The 22,887-nt window shown below is 34.1% G+C and overlaps 1 protein-coding gene across 1 annotated transcript; it reads right to left on the bottom strand.

Annotated features, from left to right (window-relative positions):
- Positions 1–21,019: 21,019 nt before the first annotated feature.
- On the bottom strand, positions 21,020–21,457 carry LOC104882057 (uncharacterized). Its single transcript, XM_010663982.1, has one exon. It carries the CDS (start codon positions 21,455–21,457, stop codon positions 21,020–21,022), a length of 438 nt encoding a protein of 145 aa, XP_010662284.1.
- Positions 21,458–22,887: the final 1,430 nt, after the last annotated feature.

The raw sequence follows: 22,887 nt of genomic DNA, 5'->3' as shown, positions 1-22,887 counted from the left end.
TTCTTGATCTTGGCTTATGACATTTATAGTTTTAGGACGACAATTACAATTACCTTTAATACATTCTGCTTGGTCACTAGAAGATTGGCTAGAAACTTCACCACTACTGTCTAGTTTATTAATGTCATCTTCATTATCTAAATCAGCCCTTGATTCAGAGTCTGTGGAGTTTAACATTACCTTACAAAGCATATTTTTTAGGTCATCTGAGACACTTAAGTTATTAATTTTTTGCTTAACTCTACAATCTTTTTTATAATGGCCAACTTTGCCACATTTAAAACAGATAATTGGCTTGACATCTAAAGGAGTTTCTACCTTTTTCTGGGTATCTTTGTTGACCCTTCTTTGGAAGTGTCTTGACTGCTTAGTATTATTCATCCTATAATTGTCATGGGTACCTCTCTTACTGTGGTAAAACTTATCTTAGCTAGGCTTCCTACTTGGTTTTTGCTTAGAGGGAGGCATAGTTTCTTTTTAGCTAAAACCAAACTAGCTACAGAATGATCCAAATTCATTCTTGTAGATTTTTTGTTCATTCTTCATTTGTTGCTTAAGCTTGAAGTCATTGCACAACTTAATCCCTTCAGCTGTGACAATGCTTATAATCTCACCATAGGTTAGCTTATCATAAGGGATTTGACCATTATATTGTTCCCTTATCTTGATCCTAATTCTCTCAGAGAAAAGCTTGGGTAATCCTGAGATGAATTTTTCTTTCCAAAAAGACTGGTTACAATCTGATCTTAGCATGACTTTGGTTAGGAAGACTTTCTTATACCACCTAAAATCATGAAGCTTGGGACACTTAAGGTTGGTTAAGAGATCTGCAGTTTTATCTTTAATTTTTGCAGGATCTCCAATGAAGTGTTTGGATATTGAGTAAATTAGAGTAGCCACTGCATCCTCTATATCTTGGCCATCTTCGTCCTTAACAACTTCACTATTCTCATTAATCTTATAGGATTTTAGGATACTATTTCTAACATCAAAAGTGAGATAATTATCCCACCAACCCTTAAGCTGACCTGTAAACCCAGCAACAATGGTCTGAGCTACAACATGATCCGACAGTCTATTGTTTAATTTATAGGTTGTACTAACCATGGTCATTTCTTGAAGCTTAGTGAGTATGTTATACTCGGTCATACCGTCTATGTTCCATTCATAGATAGTACCACTGGTGTATGAGGCTTGAGTATACTGATTTCTTTCCTCAAACTGCATGTCAGGAAATGTAGGCCTAGGATAGTAATTCCTAGTCTTAAAGGCTTCCAAGTTGTTAATATCTTTTGAAATAATTTGATTATGGGGTTCCTCAAACATCTTAATTAGCTCATCAGCTTCTTCTTCTGAACTAATATCACATTTAACCATATTGATTCTCTTATGAGGCTGGACAGTCAATGGAGCAACAAGACTATTCTTAATCTTCTGATTAATCCTATCAATAAAAGCCTGGTTGATTTGGGGATTTTCCTGGAATTCCTTAGAAAATTCGAAAGACTTAATTTTATCAATGCTCTCATGCTTATAAGGATAATCTGGATATTCCTTTTTTTTGAAGAGTTCAAACCAAATCCAAAACTTAATATTTTTCTTTTCTTATCCTAAGTAGGCATAGAATTCTTCTTGGTAAATGGCTCTAATGACTTTAAGGATAGTGCTAAAGAACCAATCATTTCTTTGCTTATTGACTTCAGAATAGAAGTCCTTTCTTAAGAGATCCTTGTTGATCTCAAAGTCCTCATCACTTAAGCTTATAGTGTTAATCATTTGGGAATATGTAGGAGACATAACAGGAGACTCATCCTGTTGGGATTCCTGTGTAGACTCATTTTCCTCTGTGTAAAATGTTCTAGCTACGTTGGTGTGACTTCTGACACCTGTTAGCTTAATGTTCTTAGGATTTCCTGAGCTGGATCCTTCTTCTTCCCTAGTGGTTCTAACTGGGATGGAAGAGCTTGAAGCACTAGAGGGTTCATAAACAGAAACTCTAGGGCTGCTAGAATGTCTAAAAGAGTTGGAGAAAACCAATTCTCCTCCTCCATCAGGATATTGAACAATTTGTTCAATACTTTCAGAACACTGTGTAATGGCTACAACAGCATTAGCAAAATGCCAATTTTCAGGAAACTCAACATTTTTCCACAAGATCTTCTTGGAAATGATGAAATCTGACTTATCTAGCATATCTGAGTGAAAGTAAGTGGTCTCACCTTTAGGACTGGTGCAAAGAGCCCCAGATCCAACGCTTGTGTTCATGCTCTTATAAGCAAACCTGGTTATGATTGAAACAGGAATGTTTCCTAGTTTGATCTTAAAGCCATGGGTCTTAATATGCAAGACAACGGAATCTAAGATGTCTGCATCCCTTATTCTAACTATGAAGTTAGGATAGCACTGGAAATAAACTGGGCCATCATTCAGTCCAGCTTAGACTGCGCCTATAATATAATCTCGATATTTGAGATGCCTATTATCCCTTAAACACATGACAATAGAGGTGTTTAAACCTAATCTTGTCAAAGGTTTAGCAGCTACTTGAATCATACCAAAGTGTATGAAATTATAGCCATCTTTCTTATGCTTTTCAATGGATCTGTTATCTAGAAGTCTTATGACTTGGTCGTCTTGTTCTAAGTTGACTGACATTTCAGAGGTCTTGATGGTATAATCTGTGAAGAACTTAAAGGTTCCTTTCTTATAAATTTCTTGATTAGACACCTTAGGTAACTTCTAATCATCTAAATCATTTTGGATCTTAGGATAATTGATCTCTTCACTGTTTACAACAGTATCTTGAGAATCACTGGATCTCCTAGACATGGTTCTGAAAATTGAACTCATTTTAGGGTTTTGAACTAGAGCCTAATAGCAGATTGACAAACCTTTTGAGACATCACCCCAACCCTCTTACAGCCTAACAAACGCCTATCCACAACTAACAACGACTCAACCGGTAGGGCTCGCGCTCCTAGGCACACTGTTACCTATCCTAGGATAGGCCAAAAACACCCAAAACAAACCCAACTTCCCTTCCCCATGGCTCTGATACCATGGGTGTCCTGGGTGTCTATGGTATCAGAGCCATGGGGAAGGGAAGTGGGGTTTGTTTTGGGTGTTTTTTTCCTTTCCAAGGATAGGTAGCAGTGTGCCTAGGAGCGCCAGCCCTACCGGTTGAGCCGTTGTTAGCCGTGGATAGGCGTTTGTTAGGCTGTAAGATGGTTGGGGTGATGTCTCATAAGGTTTGTCAATCTGCTATTAGGCTCTAGTTCAAAACCCTAAAATGAGTTCAATTTTCAGAACCATGTCTAGGAGATCCAGTGATTCTCAAGTTACTGTTGTAAACAGTGAAGAGATCAATTATCCTAAGATCCAAAATGATTTAGATGATTGGAAGTTACCCAAGGTGTCTAATCAAGAAATTTATAAGAAAGGAACCTTTAAGTTCTTCATAGATTATACCATCTAGACCTCTGAAATTTCAGTCAACTTAGAACAAGACGACCAAGTCATAAGACTTCTAAATAACAGATCCATTGAAAAGCATAAGGAAGATGGCTATAATTTCATACACTTTGGTATGATTCAAGTAGCTGCTAAACCTTTGACAAGATTAGGTTTAAACACCTCTATTGTCATGTGTTTAAGGGATAATAGGCATCTCAAATATCGAGATTATATTATAGGCGCAGTCCAAGCTGGACTGAATGATGGCCCAGTTTATTTCTAGTGCTATCTTAACTTCACAGTTAGAATAAGGGATGCAGACATCTTAGATTCCATTGTCCTGCATATTAAGACCCATGGCTTTAAGATCAAACCAGGAAACAGTCCTGTTTCAATCATAACCAGGTTTGCCTATAAGAGCATGAACACAAGCGTTGGATCTGGGGCTCTTTGTAATAGTCCTAAAGGTGAGACCACTTACTTTCACTCAGATATGCTAGATAAGTCAGATTTCATCATCCCCAAGAAGATCTTGTGGAAAGATGTTGAGTTTCCTGAAAATTGGCATTTTGCTAATGTTGTTCCAACCATTGCACAGCGTTCTGAAAGTATTGAACAAATTGTTCAATATTCTGATAGAGGAGAACTGGTTTTCTCCAACTCTTTTAGACATTCTAGTAACCCTAGAGTTTCTGTTTATGAACCCTCTAGAGCTTCAAGCTCTTCCATCCCAGTTAGAACCACTATGGAAGAAGAAGGATCCAGCTCAGGAAATCCTAAGAACATTAAGCTAACAGGTGTTAGAAGTCACACCAACGTGGCTAGACCATTTTACACAGAGGAAAATGAGTCTACACAGGAATCCCAACAGGATGAGTCTCCTATTATGTCTCCTACATATTCCCAGATGATTAACACAATAAGCCTAAGTAATGAGGACTTTGAGATCAACAAGGATCTCTTAAGAAAGGACTTTTATTCTGAAGTCAATAAGCAAAGAAATGATTGGTTCTTTAGCACTATCCCTAAGGTCATTAGAACCATTTACCAAGAAGAATTCTATGCCTACTTAAGACAAGAAAAGAAAAATATTAAGTTTTGGATTTGGTTTGAACTCTTCAAACAAGAGGAATATCCAGATTATCCTTGTAAGCGTATTAAAAACACCTCTACAAAAGCTAAGATATGGAAAACCAGTGACAACATTGTTATAGAATCCATTCATCCTCCTGAAGCAAAGATAGAAAAGAATATTAATGGAACCATAGTCACAGCTTCACCTTTTAAGACTAAGCCACAGGATAAAGGAACAGCTAGTGCAACCGATATTCGAAGGATTATGGAACAAATCAATTATACTAATATGTTTCTCATAACCCTTGGAAATCAAGTCAACAAAGTTGAGGAGATTATTGAAACTCAGAATCACCTTAAGAAGCCTTTTGTTAAGAATGATAATAAGCCTTTGTTTAAGCCTTTTGAATTATCTAAGAAATTCCAGGAAAATCCTCAAATTGATCAAGCTTTCATTGATAGAATAAGCGAAAAGGTTAAAGATAATCTTGTTATCCCTGAAACACCTCAAACTTTTGCTATCCATGAAACACCTCTACCTTCCCATAGGAGAATCCTTTTGGTTAAAAGGGATATTAGTCCAAAAGCAAAGGATAATGAACTAATTAGGATAACCAGAGAACTTTCTATCCAAAACCCTTTTAAGGATCATAGTGATAAACAAGAGATTATCCTTAATACCCTGACTATTAAAGATCTTCAAGAAGAAATAGGGCAGTATAAAAAGGATATTAAGAACCTAAGACAACCTACAAGCTCAGAATTCCCTATCCCTCATGATTATATCAATAGGGTAGGTTTTTACCACAGTAGTCCTAAAAAGGAAGACTTTGAAGAAGTTCTTGAATCTTCACAAGACAATAGTGACAAGATAAATTCATACTTAAATACTATTAGTAAAGTTATCTTCCAAAGGTGGGAAGTCTCCATTACTATAGTAATTAAGAATAAATTTATCCTTGATATTATTGCTTTAATTGATTTAGGTGCAGCTTTGAATTGTCTACAAGAAGGTCTTGTACCTACCCAATTTTATGAGAAAACTAGGCAAGCCCTTTTTGGTGCTAATGGTAAAAGGCTTATTATCAAGTACAAGCTATCCAATGCCCATATTTGTAACCAAGGCATTTGTATTAAGCAAACCTTCATTCTTGTTAAAGATCTCAAGGAGAAAGCTCTCCTTGGAGTCCCTTTCTTAAGCTCCATCTTTCCCATGTGGGTAGATGATCAAGGTATAAGAACTAAGCTTTTAGATAAGGAAATTCTGTTTGAATTTGCCAATCCACCTGAAGAAAGAAGTATAAACACCATAAAAGATCAGGTGATTAAGGCTAAGCAAAATCATATTAATCTCTTAAAGTAAGAGATTGCTTTGGTTAGAATAGAAGATCAATTGAAGGTTAAGAAAACTCAAGATACCATAGAAAATTTTAAGAATAAAATTATTAGGGAAGTGTGTTCTAACATTCCTAATGCTTTTTGGCACAGGAAGCAGCATGAGGTAGAATTACCTTATGAGCCTGATTTTAGTGAGAAAAATATTCCCACTAAAGCAAGACCAATCCAAATGAACAAGGATTTGTTAAGCTATTGTGAAAAAGAAATCCAGGATCTCATAGATAAGAAGTTGATAAGAAAGTCTAAATCCCCTTGGAGTTGTTCAGCCTTTTATGTTCAGAAACAAGCTGAACTAGAAAGAGGAACACCTAGACTAGTCATCAACTATAAGCCCCTCAATGATGTTTTAAGATGGATCAGGTATCCTATCCCAAATAAAAAAGACCTCCTTCAAAGATTAGTGAAGTCCAAAGTTTTCTCTAAGTTTGACATGAAATCAGGATTTTGGCAAATCCAAATTGCGGAAAAATATAGGTACAAAACAGCCTTTGTGGTCCCATTTGGTCATTATGAGTGGAATGTAATGCCCTTTGGCCTTAAGAATGCACCTTCTGAGTTTCAAAACATAATGAATGAAATCTTTAACCAGTTTTCTGATTTCATTATTGTTTACATTGATGATGTTTTGATTTACTCAGATTCTGTTGAGCAGCATTGGAAACATCTCAATAAGTTTGTTGAGACTATTAAAAGCAATGGTTTAAGCTTGTCAGCAACTAAGATTAACCTCTTTCACACTAAAGTAAGATTCCTAGGTCATCATATTCACCAAGGAACATTCACCCCCATTCAAAGATCAATTGAGTTTTCTGATAAGTTCCCTGATGAGATTAAGGATAAGAAACAATTGCAACGTTTCTTAGGAAGCCTTAATTATGTGTCAGATTTCATATAAGATTTAAGCCAATTATGTGCCCCTTTAAGACAAAGACTTAAGAAAAATCCAGTTCCTTGGAATGAGGATCATACCAAGATTGTTAAAATAGTAAAGTCTAGAGTCAAAACCTTACCATGTCTCGCCTTAGCTGATCATAAAGCCTTTAAAATTGTTGAGACCGATGCTTCTGACATAGGTTTTGGTGGAATTCTTAAGCAAAGAAGTAATAATCAAGAATTGTTGGTTAGATTCACTTCTAGAACTTGGAACCATGCCCAACTCAACTACAGCACCATCAAAAAGGAAATTTTAAGCATCATTTTATGCATTTCAAAATTTCAAGACGATCTTTTGAATTAGGAATTTTTATTAAGAGTGGATTGCAAATCTGCAAAATCAGTTTTACAAAAGGATGTTAAAAATATAGCTTCTAAACATATTTTTGCTAGATGGCAAGCTATTTTAAGCAATTTTGATTTTCAAATTGAGTATATTAAAGGAGAAAATAACTCAATCCCTGATTTCCTAACTCGTGAATTTTTGCAGGATTCACAAGATCATGGCTCCCAAAACAGAAAAGCAATCCTTTAAGAAATCATCATCTTACATGAAACCTCATTCACTCTTATCAGAAAAATTCAAACCTTTGTATTATGATTTTGCTTTAGGATCTCAGAGATCTACTTCTTATCCTAATCCTCCAGTTCTTAAGCATCCTTCCTCCCCTGTCGTGGAAGAAGGAAATATTTTTGGTTCTCTACCTTTGGTGGAAGAACCCATCCCCTTAGACTTCTCTACTTTTGATACTAACCCCTTATCTGTTCATAAGAGTATTTGTGATTTACAGGCTAGGTGCAGGACCCTTGAAAAAAGGCTAGAAATAGCTAATTTTCCCAAAGAAGATATAAGCCAAGCCTCTTTTTCCCCACTAGAAATTGGTGAGAAAAAACCATTCACCCCACTGGTGAATGAGAAATTAAGTAAGGATGAGCAAGAGTGCATTATCTTTAGAATGTTTCACCGAAGGAATGAGATCCTGTCCACTCTTAAGCGAGATGATATTTATCAGCTAATTTGTGAAAAAACCAAGTCCAGTGCAGAAGAAAAGCAAGTTTTTATTTCGGCTTATCTTCAGGATCTGCACATTTATCTCTCAGCCATTCCTGGTCTCAATGTTCCAGGATTAAATTTAACTAAGGAAATGGAATTTGATGGCTCAAAACTTTGCAGAAATTGTACTGAACCGCTTTTTCATCAACATGACAACAAGCCAATTTGCAACTGCAATAGAAATTTCACTATCAGCAAAGCCTGCATTAATCTACAGTATTACCAACTAATTAACCTTGCTTTCAAAGGAGAAGTTTTAATCCCAACTCCTGAAAAGCTTCTTGATTATGGATTGGTTTACCAACTTATCTGTTCTGATCCAAGTCAAGCTAGCAATTTTGGCAGAAAGGTTAACCTAAGCTTAACATAAGGTTTTAAGATAAACAAGAAGTTTGCTTACGCCATTTTTATTAGCAAAGCTCCTGAATGGATTTCTAGAGGCAAAATTCTTCCAACCCAACACTATGTTAATCTTCATTACCAGAATAGAAGACCTACTCTTCTGTCCAGTCCCTTAGTTCAAACCGATATTTGCGCAGAGCCAATTATTAAGCAAATCAAGCATTGGAGAGCCAGAGTTATCAGTAGAGACTTTGAAGCCTACCCAAAAAACATGGGGCATCTCATTGTTGCGGATTCCCTACATCAGATATTTTGCAGTAAAAAGATTGACCCTTTACCGTTCAAATCCACTATTCAAGATACTCAGCTCCTAATGGATCACCGCTCGGAATATATTTCTCCCTGATTAATTGATCAGCAGTCATTTCAGCCGAAAGCAAGATTCCGGGTCAAAAGTCAAAAGTGCTACAGTTCCTTCTTACTGTTCACTTTTACTATTCAAGCACGGGTCTACTATTCATTATTACTATTCAAGATTCCTTTTTGCCTATTTAAGGGGACTCGATCCTCATTTGTAAGCACGCATAATTTTAGTTCTATTTCTCTCCCAAGCTTATGCTCTCCCTTCTCTCTTCTTTCTCTCTCATCATGTAAGCCCTTCAAGCTTTCAAGCTTTCCTACCCTTGTCCATTGTAAGATATTTCTCCTTATGTATAATATAAATATGTTTTGATTACCTCCTATATGGATGGTTTTTAATTAAGTTTTGTTTTCATTTCATTTTATGTTCTTATACCTCCTACATGGATGGTTTTAATTAAGCTTTGTTTTTTGTTTTTTATTTTGTACCGCCTACATGGTCGGTTTTAAGCTTATCATGAACTAACAAGTTTTTTGGTTCCTTCTCTTTAAATTTCTTGTTGGATATCTTTTGTATCATCTAACCCTCTTCTTTGTTTTGAATCATGGCATAATTCATGTTTTCATTATATATATATATTATACAATTATTAGATTAACTAAAAGTATTTGATGAAATTATTAGATTGAAGTAAATAAAAGTATTTTACGAAATTATTTGATTGAATAAAAGTGTTTTATGAAATGATAAAAAAAAAATACACAAAGTAATATACAAAATGGCTAAATAGATAATAATAAAAAGGAAAGTCATGCGAACCATGCAAAAAACGTAAGCCATGAAGCCATGCAACCCTGCATTCATGCAAAAAATGATATAAATGGGCCTAAGGTGACTAAATGGGCCTAAGGTAACTAAATGGGCCTAAGGTAACTAAATGGGCCTAGGGTGCCTAAATGAGCCTAAGATGTCTAAATGGGCCTAGAGTGCCTAAATGGGCCAAAATGGGCTTAAGGTGCCTAAATGGGCCTAAATGGGCCTAGGGTGCCTAAATGGGCCTAGGGTACCTAAATGGGCCTAAGGTGCCTAAGTGGGCCAAGGGTGCCTAAATGGACTTAAGGTGCCTAAATGGGCCTAAGGTGGTGCTAAGAGTATCTAAGTGAGCCTAAGTCTAAATTAAGGCTACCAAGGGTCAGAACGAGGTTAGATAGATCCCTCAACCAAAGTCCCCAAGGTGGCTTAGAAAATATAGACTACACGAGTAGTAATGGGCCACTAGGGAATTGCTGTAAAATATGGAACAAATACCTAATAGGACATGTGCTAGGAAGACAAAATGGAGAGTTTATAGATATGTTAATCATTGCGGATGACTTTAACATAGCAGCTAATTTTTGCCACATTTGGTTTGAAACTTGCCACTGTTTTCATATTCATATCGAATGTACATGAAAGATGAAAAACAGGAAAAGGTGAAAGTAAAATTCAAGGCATCCTTTCCTCTTTTATTATTATTCTAAAAAAAAAAATTGTGAAATCGTAAAGTCATAGGTCTTTTCCTTGATGAACTTGAGTGCTATGCATGAACGTGTGATTGATCACTTGAAGTTGAGTCAATTTTGTTTCCTCTATGTTGCCCCTTTATTATGGCTCTCTTGCAAACCCATTAGGAATGGCTTCAGTCCTCTCCTTCAATAGAGAAACTAAGCACATTACCTACAAGTCAACATAATCAAAACATCACTAATCAATAGAAATCACGTGAAAGAAAATTCACCTTCAATCAATGTAATCAGAATCATTATAAATCGATCAATTAGTATTAGCATGTATAGTACATTAATTGCTTGCAAACTTTATCCACTTTCATGCAGATAAAAAAATTATCTTATACATATAATTTATTTGCACCGAATATATTTGCTTTAAACATTTAGTATAAAAGGATTGGCTTGATGCCAAATCAAACTCAAAAGTAGTCAAAGATATAAGATGGATCACTAAACTTTAGGAGACATATAAAGTCTTCAAAAAATTATACTACAGGGACGTCTCTTGTGTTAACAATTTTTACTGCCATCCTATTTCCTAATCTAGGTTTCCAAGTTGCTGAATGGTTAAACCTCTATTCAAATCCAAAATCCTCCTCATCCAATGTCAAATCTCCATGACCCCCTTCATTCATTTGTTATCACAACTCTTTGTGTTTTCAAACCTTCCTATATAGCTAATATCTAAATTTGTACAATGGGATTTACCTTTAAATTTAATACCCACAAAATTTAAGTCGTGAATCCTATTCTTTAGAATACCCATAAAAATTAACAAACACAATTAGAAAAACCCTTATTAAACCATGAAAACCAAAAAAATAATGAGATAAGAGACTTACCGGTGACATACATCAACGTTAGTAGTCAATACTAGATCCTTTTCAATGATGATCATCTATAGATTCTGTTTAGGGCTCCTAAAATGGATGAGGGGATTTCAATGGTGGAGCTTGCAACTGAGGAATGGATTTCACGAACCATGAAAAGATTAGGTCAACTAAGTAATGGAGTTCATAGTGATGAAATGGTTTCTCACCATAAGGGCTGCTATCATTTGCATGTTTTATACATTTGATGCATTTTACTTATGTATTATGTGTACACAACAATAAACAAATAGTTCTAATATAAGCTAGGTTATTGGAACAACAAATAAATAAAAAATATTTTGCCCCTAAAATATATGAAATAAAAGTTTATCGAGAATTGTAAATTAAAAAAATTTAAATAATATGTTGAGTTGTATTTTGCCCCTAAAACATCAGACAAGAATCTTTACTGGATTAGATAAGAACCTACTCACAACTCCAACTGCATGAGTTGTATTTGGCCTTGTGGATACCATGACATATGCTTAATTCCCCAAAGTTGAGGAATAAGGAATACTTTCCATCTTCTTTTTTCTCTTCATTTGATGTAGGACAATATTTCTTGCTAAGCTTGAAATGAACACTAAAAGGAATGCTAACTGTCAAAAATAGAACTTTTAAAAGTATGACATGATGTAACATTTATGGATTTATTATTTATTTAATAAGATTTTAGTTCCCCATTCTATTTATTTGTTCAATGCATTACACTAGGACCATCCTAGTTGACATCTTTTGCATTGTATATGACTTGGGTGTATCAAAAGTTGCATATAAAATCTGAATCATGGATTCCTTAAAGGTCAATGATATTAGTTCACAACCACTTCATGCATGTAGCAATCCATTTGACACTGTAGTGTACTATTTTCTAATTGAAGGGATGATTGGTCTTAGTCATTGGAATGAATTTCAAATAGTGAGTGCACTAATGTGTATGGTTACATATTATACAAGACCTATGGTGAGTCATGACCTAAGACTATTAGGTAGTCATGACTTTACATTCTTATTACATGTTTGACTTGTGATGAATGCTACACTATTAGGCTTATGGATTAACAACTTATGGACTTTATTTCTCTTAGGCTAAAATTTTGTAATATCCTTGTTTCAAGAGATGAACATAACGGGCTATGCAATTTTTGGTTTGCTTGTTACATTCATATATATATATATATATATATACTATAGATCTAAGAAATTGATTTGAAAGAAAATTAGTATACCATGAGATATATTCTGATGTGTAATTTATTAATTTGGTATGTTTCATTTTAGACAATGGTGATATGAAAGTTTAGCATGACTTAAAATTTTAATTAATTTAAAACTCATATCATATTTGTTTGTATTAACCAAAGTGATCAAATGGGATGTCTTATGCATATCAAATTTAATAAATTCAATTACATACCCATAATTATGTCATGCTTATAACTGAAATGACATGATGAGATACATTTTCTTTTATTATGGGCATATTGATGTTCGTTAGTTATAAAATACTTAAGAATTACCCAAAGATTAATTAGTTGATTTAATAATCGATGAATGTGATTGTGGTTAATTAATATACTCGATTTGATATGTTAAGTATACTCAGAGATAACATAAATGTTTAGTTAGATAGTATATAATTATTAATTATGTCAAATTAAAATTAAGCATGAATTTTGTTTATTGTTGTGTATTGTTATATCACAGAGAGCTTTAATGTGTATTTAATGTTTATCTGAATTTTGTCTAAATCTGTTTAAGTTTACAACTCAAAGCATTAATCATGTGAGCATTTTATATATTTTGCAGTATTTGTACCTTTTTATCTTCATTTGCAAGCTTTGTCTGTTGTAACATTTAATGAGCTTAATTTTCATACATATGCTATGAAATCAATTATAATGGAAAATGACATTGAAGTTGTCGATTTTGAAAAATTGTAGGAAATTAACTGATGTATGACACATACAAACTTATGTAGAAAGAGGATTTTCTTCCCTTATTTATTGTTGTGAAATAAATGATTTTTTTTTTTTGTTTTTTTAGATATGCATCTCTTATTAATTAAATTTCACTATTATTAAATCAAGCATGACATTGATTCAATATTTTATTTTTAATATATTGGACGATTATTGAAAGTAGCTCTAATTTAAAACTAATATCCATAAGTTGAAATTGGGTGGCTATCAACCAATTTGTAGAGTGGATAAACAAATTTTGGGATCCATCTTATCACTTTGTAGTTGGGAATTTAAGATAAATTCAAAATCAGAACTGTGGAATATTGAAAAATTAGTATTAATTGTTATATTTTTATGGTAAGGATTGAGCTTCGAACATATTATAGTTTTGAGGGAAAGAAATGGTTAAGATTGACCTCCACTCTATTATAGCAAAAGGATGGTGTGCTTCTATAAATTGCAGTACTATCACCTTCCTTATAATATCATTGCATATTAATTCAAACACAAGGATTAATTGCACCCTCTACTCTCTCGACTCCCTAACCTTATTCCATACACACTCAAGTCAAGAATGGCTATGACAGTGATATCCATTGCTTTCTTCCTCCTCGTCCCCCTCTCATCATCGGTTGTACTTACCGACAATGATAATGCATAAATCCCTAGCAATAAAAGTCAACTAGCTCCATGGTTCAGAAATAGCATCTAGAATTACAAGCACATTATGTACAAATCTTGTTCAATACCTCTATTTCTTCATCCATTGCCCTTTTCCATATTTAGAAGCTTCTTTGTGGTGATAGGGGATTGAAGACAATGGATGGTGATTAATTTCTACATTTGGTTCATTTTTTAAGTCAAGAAAATGAACAACTTGGGAGACCAATTATTGGAATCACAAAACAATAGTAGAGAGGTATATTTTTTCCATAATGAGACATAGAAAGAAATTCTAAATCTTTTAGAAGTTAGATCATAACACCTTGTCCTATACCATAGCCTAAGAAAACATATATTGTAGATCTTTTTAAGAGTTTATCACTTTTAACTTTAGGAAGAAGAACAAAGTAAACAGACTAAAAAACATAGAGTTCGGAGTAATTAGGTGAATGCTAAAAGAGACACTAATTGGGTGAATGAAATTGTCCCATTGATAGTAGATTCTTGCTTGAGCTCTTCACATGTCATACCTCTAGAATAGTGCGAATCACACTATCATCCATCTTTACTTTGATGGAGCTAATGCAACAATCTCTAAGGCAAGATCATTGCCCTTGTATATTATTCCTCTTGAGATAGGCTCATATTAGTGAAATCATTTCTATGAGAATTCATGTGTCATGTTGTTATTGAGTCAATTAACAAAACTTTAACAAATCTTTTTTTTTTCCATCCGCAACGGTTGTTGCCTTGCTGTATAAGGTTTCTCTTTCATCCAAAGTACATGTTATACAACTTTGAGTATTTGATGACAAATCCTTTCTCTTTCATGTTTCTCTCTACTCCTCATTTGCAGTGCCAACACTCTTTTTTCACATGCCCTTGTTTTCCATAGTGATAACATGTAGCTTTTTTTTTTTTTTACCTTGGGACTTTGACCTATTTTGGTTGTAGCTCCCATTGGTTCGAACCACGCTCTCTTGATGATATTTTGTCTTCCTTGTTTTTGTGCTTACTATCTTCCTCAAGTACAATAACCACAACATCATTAAAGACGAACAATGTCTTCAAAGCACCATTGGGCACATTTATGATGAGATGATCATGTGAATGAAGTAGACTTTGGAGTAGAATTTTAGTAGTTCCTTCTATTCTATGTTATGCTCCATAGCTTTTAGTTGAGAGAATAGAGTCTTTAGGATGTTGATGTGTTCAGTCATCAAAGTAGATTCTAATATATGAAGAGTGTAGGGTTTTCTTTGCAAGAAGATATTTTTGTACAACGACTAGGCTTCATATAGTTTTGTTAAAGTATTCCAAGTTTCTTTCATCATTTGTAATTTTGGGATGTTTGACAATATATTATATGTTATTGCTAAATGCAAGCTTATTGAAATGACATCCCCAGTTCCCATCTTTTATCTTCAACATTTTCTAGTCTTTCATCAATTGCTTCAAGGTAATTTTGCTTTCTTAAGATAACTTTTATTTTCATTTTCCACAACCTAAAATTACTCCCATTGAACTTCTCTATTTCAAATTTCATTGCCATTTGTTTCACTTTTATAGTGAACAATAACCTAAAATAGTAGCAAGTGTCTATGTATTAATACATCAAGAAAGTCCCCATGAAAGTGGAGGGGTCACAATGGTCTCACTTAAAAACCTTCTTTCCTTAGGCTTTTATCACCCTTTTGATAGAACTTTCCTATGCATGTGTTAATCACACAACTAACCACTTAATATCTTAACCTTGGCTCTAATACCACTTTTAGGAAATGAAACTTGCAACAATAATTTGAAAATAAAACAATAAACAAAGCAATAAATAAAACAATAGGCATAAGTACTTATGTGGTAAAACCCTCTTGATTCTGATGAAAAGCTGCATGGGGTAAGACTGAAAAAAATTTCCACTATGAATATAAAATTACAACCTCCCTCTAAATTAGGAGAGAATATAAAAGCATACAAAGGGATGGAAGCTTTTCAAGCCTCCTTTTATAACACAAGGAAGCTCCCCCCCCCCCCCCCCCCCCCCCCCCCTCCTTTTTCTCCTAACCAATATATGATGACTTTAATGCTTAACATCTCCTTCATTGATTTGAGAGAGGTAAATTCGAGGACAACTCAAATTTTCTTGGGATTAACCTCAATACCCCATTTGGTTAACAAAAATCCCACTAATTTCACTTCAAAGGCATGATTCATAGGATTCCTTCACTTAGCTAATCAAAATGCTAACTCTCACTAGGACTTTTGACAAGCATATCATCGATGTAGACTTCCATAGTGTTCCCTAGCTTGTCCTGAAACATCTCTATGATGAGTGTTTAGTATTTGGTTTTGACATTCTTTAACCTAAATGACATGTATATAGCTCAATAACAATAGATCTCATAGTTAGTAATACATTATTATCAATTCTCCTTATCTAGGGGATACATGGATATTTGATTATTTTAAGTACTCATACAAAAGAGCATCTTGTGCCATATTGATGATTCCACAACTTAATTGATTTGAGGAAGTGGAAAATTATCCTTTAGGTCACTAAAGTCGATAAACATTAGCCATTTCCCATTCTTAATTCTTTGACACTATGACCATGTTAAATATCTACTTAGGGGTGTTTATTTATTTTTTACTTAATTCTAAATAGAACTTGAGACTAGATAGTATTTAATAGTATTAAGTATTAAGTTATTGGTTTTTTCAATATTTTATTTCTATTAAGAATTAAGAAGTAAAGAAAAATTAACTAGTTACTTTAGCATTAAAAAAAGTCAAATAATTTTATTTTTTTTCTATTTAATCAAAAGTTAGAAGAAAAATCTAAAATTAAGTTTTTTTTAGCAAAAAATTATTGAAATAAACAACACCTTAGGAACTAGATGTGTTTAACTTACTTTTTGTTTCACATAAATGCTCCAAGCAACACCATTTTCTCTATATCCCTTTCAAATAGTGATGTAGATACTAATGGTTTTGTAGTAGGGATGTTCTTTCATTCTTGAGTTGAAACTGAGTGGGTATTAATTTTTCATAATATGGATAAACTCAATCTTATTGCCTTATTTTGGACTTGATCATCAATTTATTACAAACTACCTTTGATGAAGGGAGCCAAAACTAAGAGGGATATTTTCAATATACCCACTGCAACCTTTCTTAATATTGAAATTATCAACAATGGATCACAACTCGAAGAGGGCTCAAATTTGTTAGAGTTATTTATTTAGTAGTTTTATTTTGTTACTACTTAGATTTATTTAATTACTATTTCTCTTTCTTATTTAGTTACTATATTAGAATTATTGTTTTTAGAATTATTCTCTTTCTTTTTTAGGTTTTACTAGGTCTATTTAAATCCTAACGGTGTTATACTTATTTGAAAGAGAATTCATAATGAGAAATCCTAAATTTTCTTTCCTTTCTCTTTTTTTCTCTTTGAATATCTTTTTTTAGATTTCCACATGATATGAGAGCTAGGTTTAGTGAGAAGCAATGGGTTCGAGCCACCTCTCTACATCTTTAATGGGATTTTTAATTTATGATTTTGTGGAAGAGAATTTAATCTCATGCATCATTTTCATATATGTTTGATTGTAGGATATCATAATGGGCGTTCAAATCGTTCTTTTCCTATTTGATCTTGGTATTTGATTTCGTATTCATTTGTTGGATATGAATCCAAATTTTGTTTGTCTCTTAGTTGGATACGAATTTAAAATTCTATCTATCTCTCATTCTTCTATGCTATTGGATATGAATCCAAATTCTACCTTTCTTTCTTTCTTTTGTGTTGTTGGATATGAATCCAAATTTCGTTTCTCTATTTGTTGAATATGAATCCAAATTCTATCTGAATTTTTCTATTGAATATGAATCAAAATTTTGTTTGTCTCTTCTTCTTCTATTTTCTTTTTCTTATATGATTTTGCATTTTCTTCTATCTCTATTCCTTGATCCCTTCTTCTGTGCTAAGTTTTGGTTGACTTCTACCTCTATTTCTTTTATGGTTTAGTTTTATGTCCTTTTATTTTTCTTCTTCTCTCTTTCCTTGATGGTTTTAGTTTTATGTCTTATACTACTTCTTTGAGCATATACCTTTTCTATTCATGTTGAGTCTTAATGTCTCTAAATCTAAATTTGTTTGCATTGATATTTTCTTGGATGATATCGATAGTTTCCATGCAGATATTGGAACTTTAGTTTTTTACTGTCATGCTCCTGCTTCCTCTCTTTCTACGACTACTTCAACACCTTCTAAGATTGTGGATTCTCCTTCCCCACATTCTTCTTAGTGTCTTCCAGGCTATGGTTGAGGAACTTTCTGTTTTGCATAAGACTGATACTTGGTATTTGGTACTTCAATTAAGTGGTACAAAGCTCAATTAGTTGGTAAGGGATTTTCTTAACAGTATGATTGCAAAGTTGTTTACCAAGTTACACCCATTTTCGCACTTTTGATTTTCGGTTGGTAAACTCTCAATGCTTCTCACAGCCGCATAGTAAGTTTGTAGGAGGATGTTCGAGTTATTTATTTAGTAGTTTTATTTAGTTACCATTTAGATTTATTTAATTACTATTTCTTTTTCTAATTTAGTTGCTATATTAGAATTATTCTTTTTTTTTTTTAGGTTTTATTAGGTCTATTTAAATCCTAATGGTGCTGTACTTATTTGAAGGACAATTCATAATGAGAAATCCTAGATTTTCTTTTCTTTTCTCTCTTTTCTCTTTAATCTTTTTTGGATTTCAATAGAATCAGAGGCAATTTAGGTTGTTTATATGCTTACTCATGGGTATTTAGAAATTTCATGTTGTTGAAAAAGGCTATATCTTATATATGGATTTTTATTATTTTGAATTTAGCATTGTTTAAATAGAAGAATTAAAAATTAAAAAACATGCAGATTTTATTTTCTCAATCCAACATGCTTTTAAAAAAGGTGAATTCTGTGTAGAAAGATCATCCAACCCACCACCATGGTGTCAATTACTTTTATCATTGTTGTCACTATCTCTCATTACTATCAAAGTTGCAGGGGAAAAACCAGTTGGCAACTTTGAAAATCATTGACCGAGGGAGAGTTCGATTCTCGGCATTGTAACCCTTTAAGCAAAATGCGACAAAAGGAAGGAAAATCCATGTACCAACCCCATCGTCTCCACCCATAGGAACTACGAGATCACCCCAAAGGTGCCATGATATATTGTTTAAAAAAGAAAAATAAAACTATATATACAACACCCATTTACTATTATTGGGTATAACTAGTGGGTATTTATTAATATGATTCTTGTTGTAATAAATACTTATAAAATGACCTAATTTAATTTATTTCAGGATTATCAGTTATAATGGAACATGACATACAAGTTGTTAATTTTTAGAATGTCCGTAAGTCACATATGATATATTGAAAGTAGTTTTAATTTAAAACTAACATCAATGAGTTGAAATCGGGTGGCCATCAACCAATTTGTGAAGTGGGTAAACCAAATTTTGGGTTCTATCTTCTCACTTTGTAGTTGGAAATTTTATATAAATTTAAAATCAGAACCTTGGAATTTTGAAAAATTAGTATTAATTGTTATGTTTTAATGGTAAGGATTTAGCTTCGAACATATTATAGTTTTGAGAGAAAGAAAGATGGCGTGCCTCCATAAATTGCAGTACTATCTCCTTCCTCATAACCTCATTGCATATTAATTCAAACACAAAGATTAATTGCACCCTCTCCTCTCTCAACTTCCTAACCTCATTCCATACATACTCAAGGTCAAGAATGGCTACAACAATGATATCCATTGCATTCTTCCTCCTCCTCCTCTCATCATGTACTTGCCGACAATGATAATGCACAAATCCCTAGCGATAAAAGTCAACTACCTTCATGGTTCAGCAATGGCATCCAGAATTAGAAGCTAGTTGACTTTTATCGCTAGGGATTTGTGCATTATCATTGTCGGTTGTACTTGCCGACGATGAGAGGAGGAGGAGGAGGAGGAAGAAAGCAATGGATGTCATTGTTATAGCCATTCTTGACTTGAGTGTGTATGGAATGAGGTTAGGGAGTTGAGAGAGGAGAGGGTGCAATTAATCCTTGCATTTGAATTAATATGCAATGATATTATAAGGAAGGTGATAGTACTGCAATTTATAGAGGCACGCCACCCTTCTTCTATAATAGAGTGGAGCTCAATCTTAACCATTTCTTTCCCTTAGAATTGTAATATTTTGAAGCTGAATCTTTACCATTAAAATATAACAATTAATAATAATTTCTCAATATTCCACGGTTCTGACTTTTAAATTTACATTAAATCCCCAACTACAAAGTGAGAAGATAGAACCCAAAATTTGTTTATCAACTTCACAATTTAGTTGACGGCCACCCGATTTCAACTCATTGATGTTTGTTTTTAATTAAAATTACTTTCAATATATCATATATCATATCACCCGATTTCAAAATTTTATTACTTAAGGTAATGACTTCGGGCATGACCAACTCTTATAGTGTGGCGGGCGGTGTGTACAAGGCCTGGGAACGAATTCATCGTTGTATGGTTGACCGTAGCCTTAAGTTATATTTAGAACTAAGTCAAAAAATAAACACGACCTTCATAAGTTCTTTTATTTCTCATATCAAACCAAGCATTTGGCCATTGAAAATATAACTAATCAGCCGAGATTGAATTGGTTTTGGTAGATTTAGTTGGTTTTTGGGATTTAACTTACCCCACCCCTAAGCATTTCTAACTCCTTATGCTGGGGATTGCATCTTTGCTATGGGCCTGCATTCTAGTGCACAGGGACTCAATCTCAAACAAAACAAATAAATGTTTTTTGGTGAGTTCTATCTCTACCTTTGATGCTCCATGCATTTTAAAAATCCAACCGACTCCTCAACTTGTTTACTCTTTTAATAGTCTAATGCTCCATTAATAGTCAAATTCAAAGCCTTGCCATGTCAAAGGCATAAGAAACAGAAACCATGCAATAAGAATCATTTCAAAACAAAAGAGAGAAACTGTTGATATGATTATACTAACAAGTTATTCATTAAGAAACATACAAATATTTCGATGTTTGGCAAAAATGGATGGATGTTGGCTAAACCTTGAATTGCATTGCAATTAATAAGCAAACCCATCATTGCTTTTTTCGCCATTTCATTTCAATCAGGGATAAAGATGTGACGAAAATAATGTTAGTAATTTTGAAATTAAGAAGAAAAAAAATGAGACCAACAGTGAGACCAAAGGAGCTTTGACACAACATGTAAACGCATTATTCTCGTTTTTATTGAATTACATGTAAACACAAATATGAAAATCTAATCTTAAGCAGATGGGCCTGGAGAGATAGCCTCTACGAGTTGGCTACAGGTCGTCCAAGTCTCGTCAGATCTTGTACGAAATAAGGTTGCATTGCCACTGAACTCGGGTCTCGAGATTACAGCATTGGTAATTGCAGTGTGGCATTTATCTCCCATCTGCACCAGGTTTTGGCAACAACTAGTAGGGATCTCATTTTTTTCACCTATGAATATTTTAGCAAAGAACAATGGCCTGCATTCTTCACCCAGCTTCTTGAGGCATTGAAACAAATAATGGCGTAATGCTGGTGGAATAATGTCTTGGTCACTGCTGGAAGAAGGTTCTGATGCGAGGCTAAAGTCTTGTTCATTGGCTTCGAATGCCAGTGCTGGTGATGACAGGAAAGCCCCACTAGCTAAGAGAACGAATGCCATGACAGAGACCTTGCAGAAACTGGCCATGATCTATGTTTGTGAATAGTAAATATGTCTAGAGTTGTGGGAAAATATATCTTTTTGATGGAGGTAATTAGATGTGGTGAAATGATTCGTATATATATGTATGCCTGGTGGGAAAAGTGGTGGAAATTGTTTCGGTTTCATTTGCTGATTTCATTCCCTTGTAATAAATTAAGTTTAATGCTAATAAATGGAGTGAGTTTCTTTTTCTTCATTAATTTGGTACATAAATTAATATCAAACTAATTAAATTGTGACTTAAGAACATTCTTTTTACACTGATAACTAACTAACCTTTCCCTTTTCCCTTTTCCCTGTTTCGCACACTGCTTGGTGTGAAGGTTGCATATAGGTCTGCTAAGTCTTATGCTGAGTTCTTAGTAGGGTGTTCTCCTATTTGAGGATCTTAGTTTGTGCGAGAAGGGAATCTAGCCTCCTCTTCTACTGCAATTGTCGTCCCTCAAATTCTTCGCGCAATGCATCCAGCCTGTTGGTATCTGGAGGAATGGATGTGCTATCCATGTCTAGCAAATGGTAGTGAGATAGGTTGTCGGTCATCTTGCTAAGCTTTTGAGTTCGAGATAAAAACTAGTTGTAGGGACAGTCCTGCCTTTCTAGGGGAATGCCACCCACTTTGACTCTATCCGCCACTCACCCCACTTTTGTGGCAGTTCCTATTCCCTCGTTGCTTTATTCGGGGGTACTAGTCGACTTCTCCTCTTATCTTCCACGCAAACTTTCCTAGTTAGGAAAGCAAGTGCCAACAATCTCCCCAGAGCATAATTCTAACTTTGAAAAGCCAACTTTAAAGATAATGCTGAATTCTAAATCAATCATAGATAACCAGGAAAGTAGACACCAAAATTGGAGATAAGGCACAACATGCAAGTAAACCCCCATCAAATGGAGGGTCTTAATTTTATGATAAGTAACTTAGAGGCAGAAAATCCTAGGAGTGGCATTCTGGTTCGTGCTCCAGGGTCTTGAAAAACTTTCATGATCATCAATTTCATGCAGAGTTTCCTAGCTAAGTCTTCCCAAGACAAAGTTCTTGTTATATTTCTCAAGGGTATCTTGGTGACATAAAAGAAAGAATTTCTCACTAGGCAAGTTGAGGATACTCCACTGTATGACTTCTACCCTATGAAAGCAGATAGTTGGCCTCAACAACCAGAGAGAGAAACCACCCATGCAAGGAGCCACTCTGACTTAAGTACATTGATGAAGAAGATGACAGAGAGAGTAATGTGAACTTGGGATCGTATTTAAGCACTCTCTTATTAAATTTGAACTACTAAGCGAGCAAAGAAGCAAAATGCCTTATTGATCATACGCCCTCAAGCCACAAAGTACGGATGGAGCAATGTCATAGTGGTTGGCTGCAAAGGCCTCTAAAGGCTATTATGAAGTTTAATATTAGGTAGACTATAGTT

Source organism: Vitis vinifera, chromosome 16 (genome assembly GCF_030704535.1).
Source record: "Vitis vinifera cultivar Pinot Noir 40024 chromosome 16, ASM3070453v1".
Classification (NCBI taxonomy): Eukaryota; Viridiplantae; Streptophyta; class Magnoliopsida; order Vitales; family Vitaceae; genus Vitis; species Vitis vinifera.
This window is presented reverse-complemented; position numbering and strand designations above follow the sequence as displayed.

Excerpts from the sequence above, each read along its gene's own strand:
- LOC104882057 (XM_010663982.1), bottom strand. The coding sequence starts at position 21,457 with ATGGCCAGTTTCTGCAAGGTCTCTGTCATGGCATTCGTTCTCTTAGCT.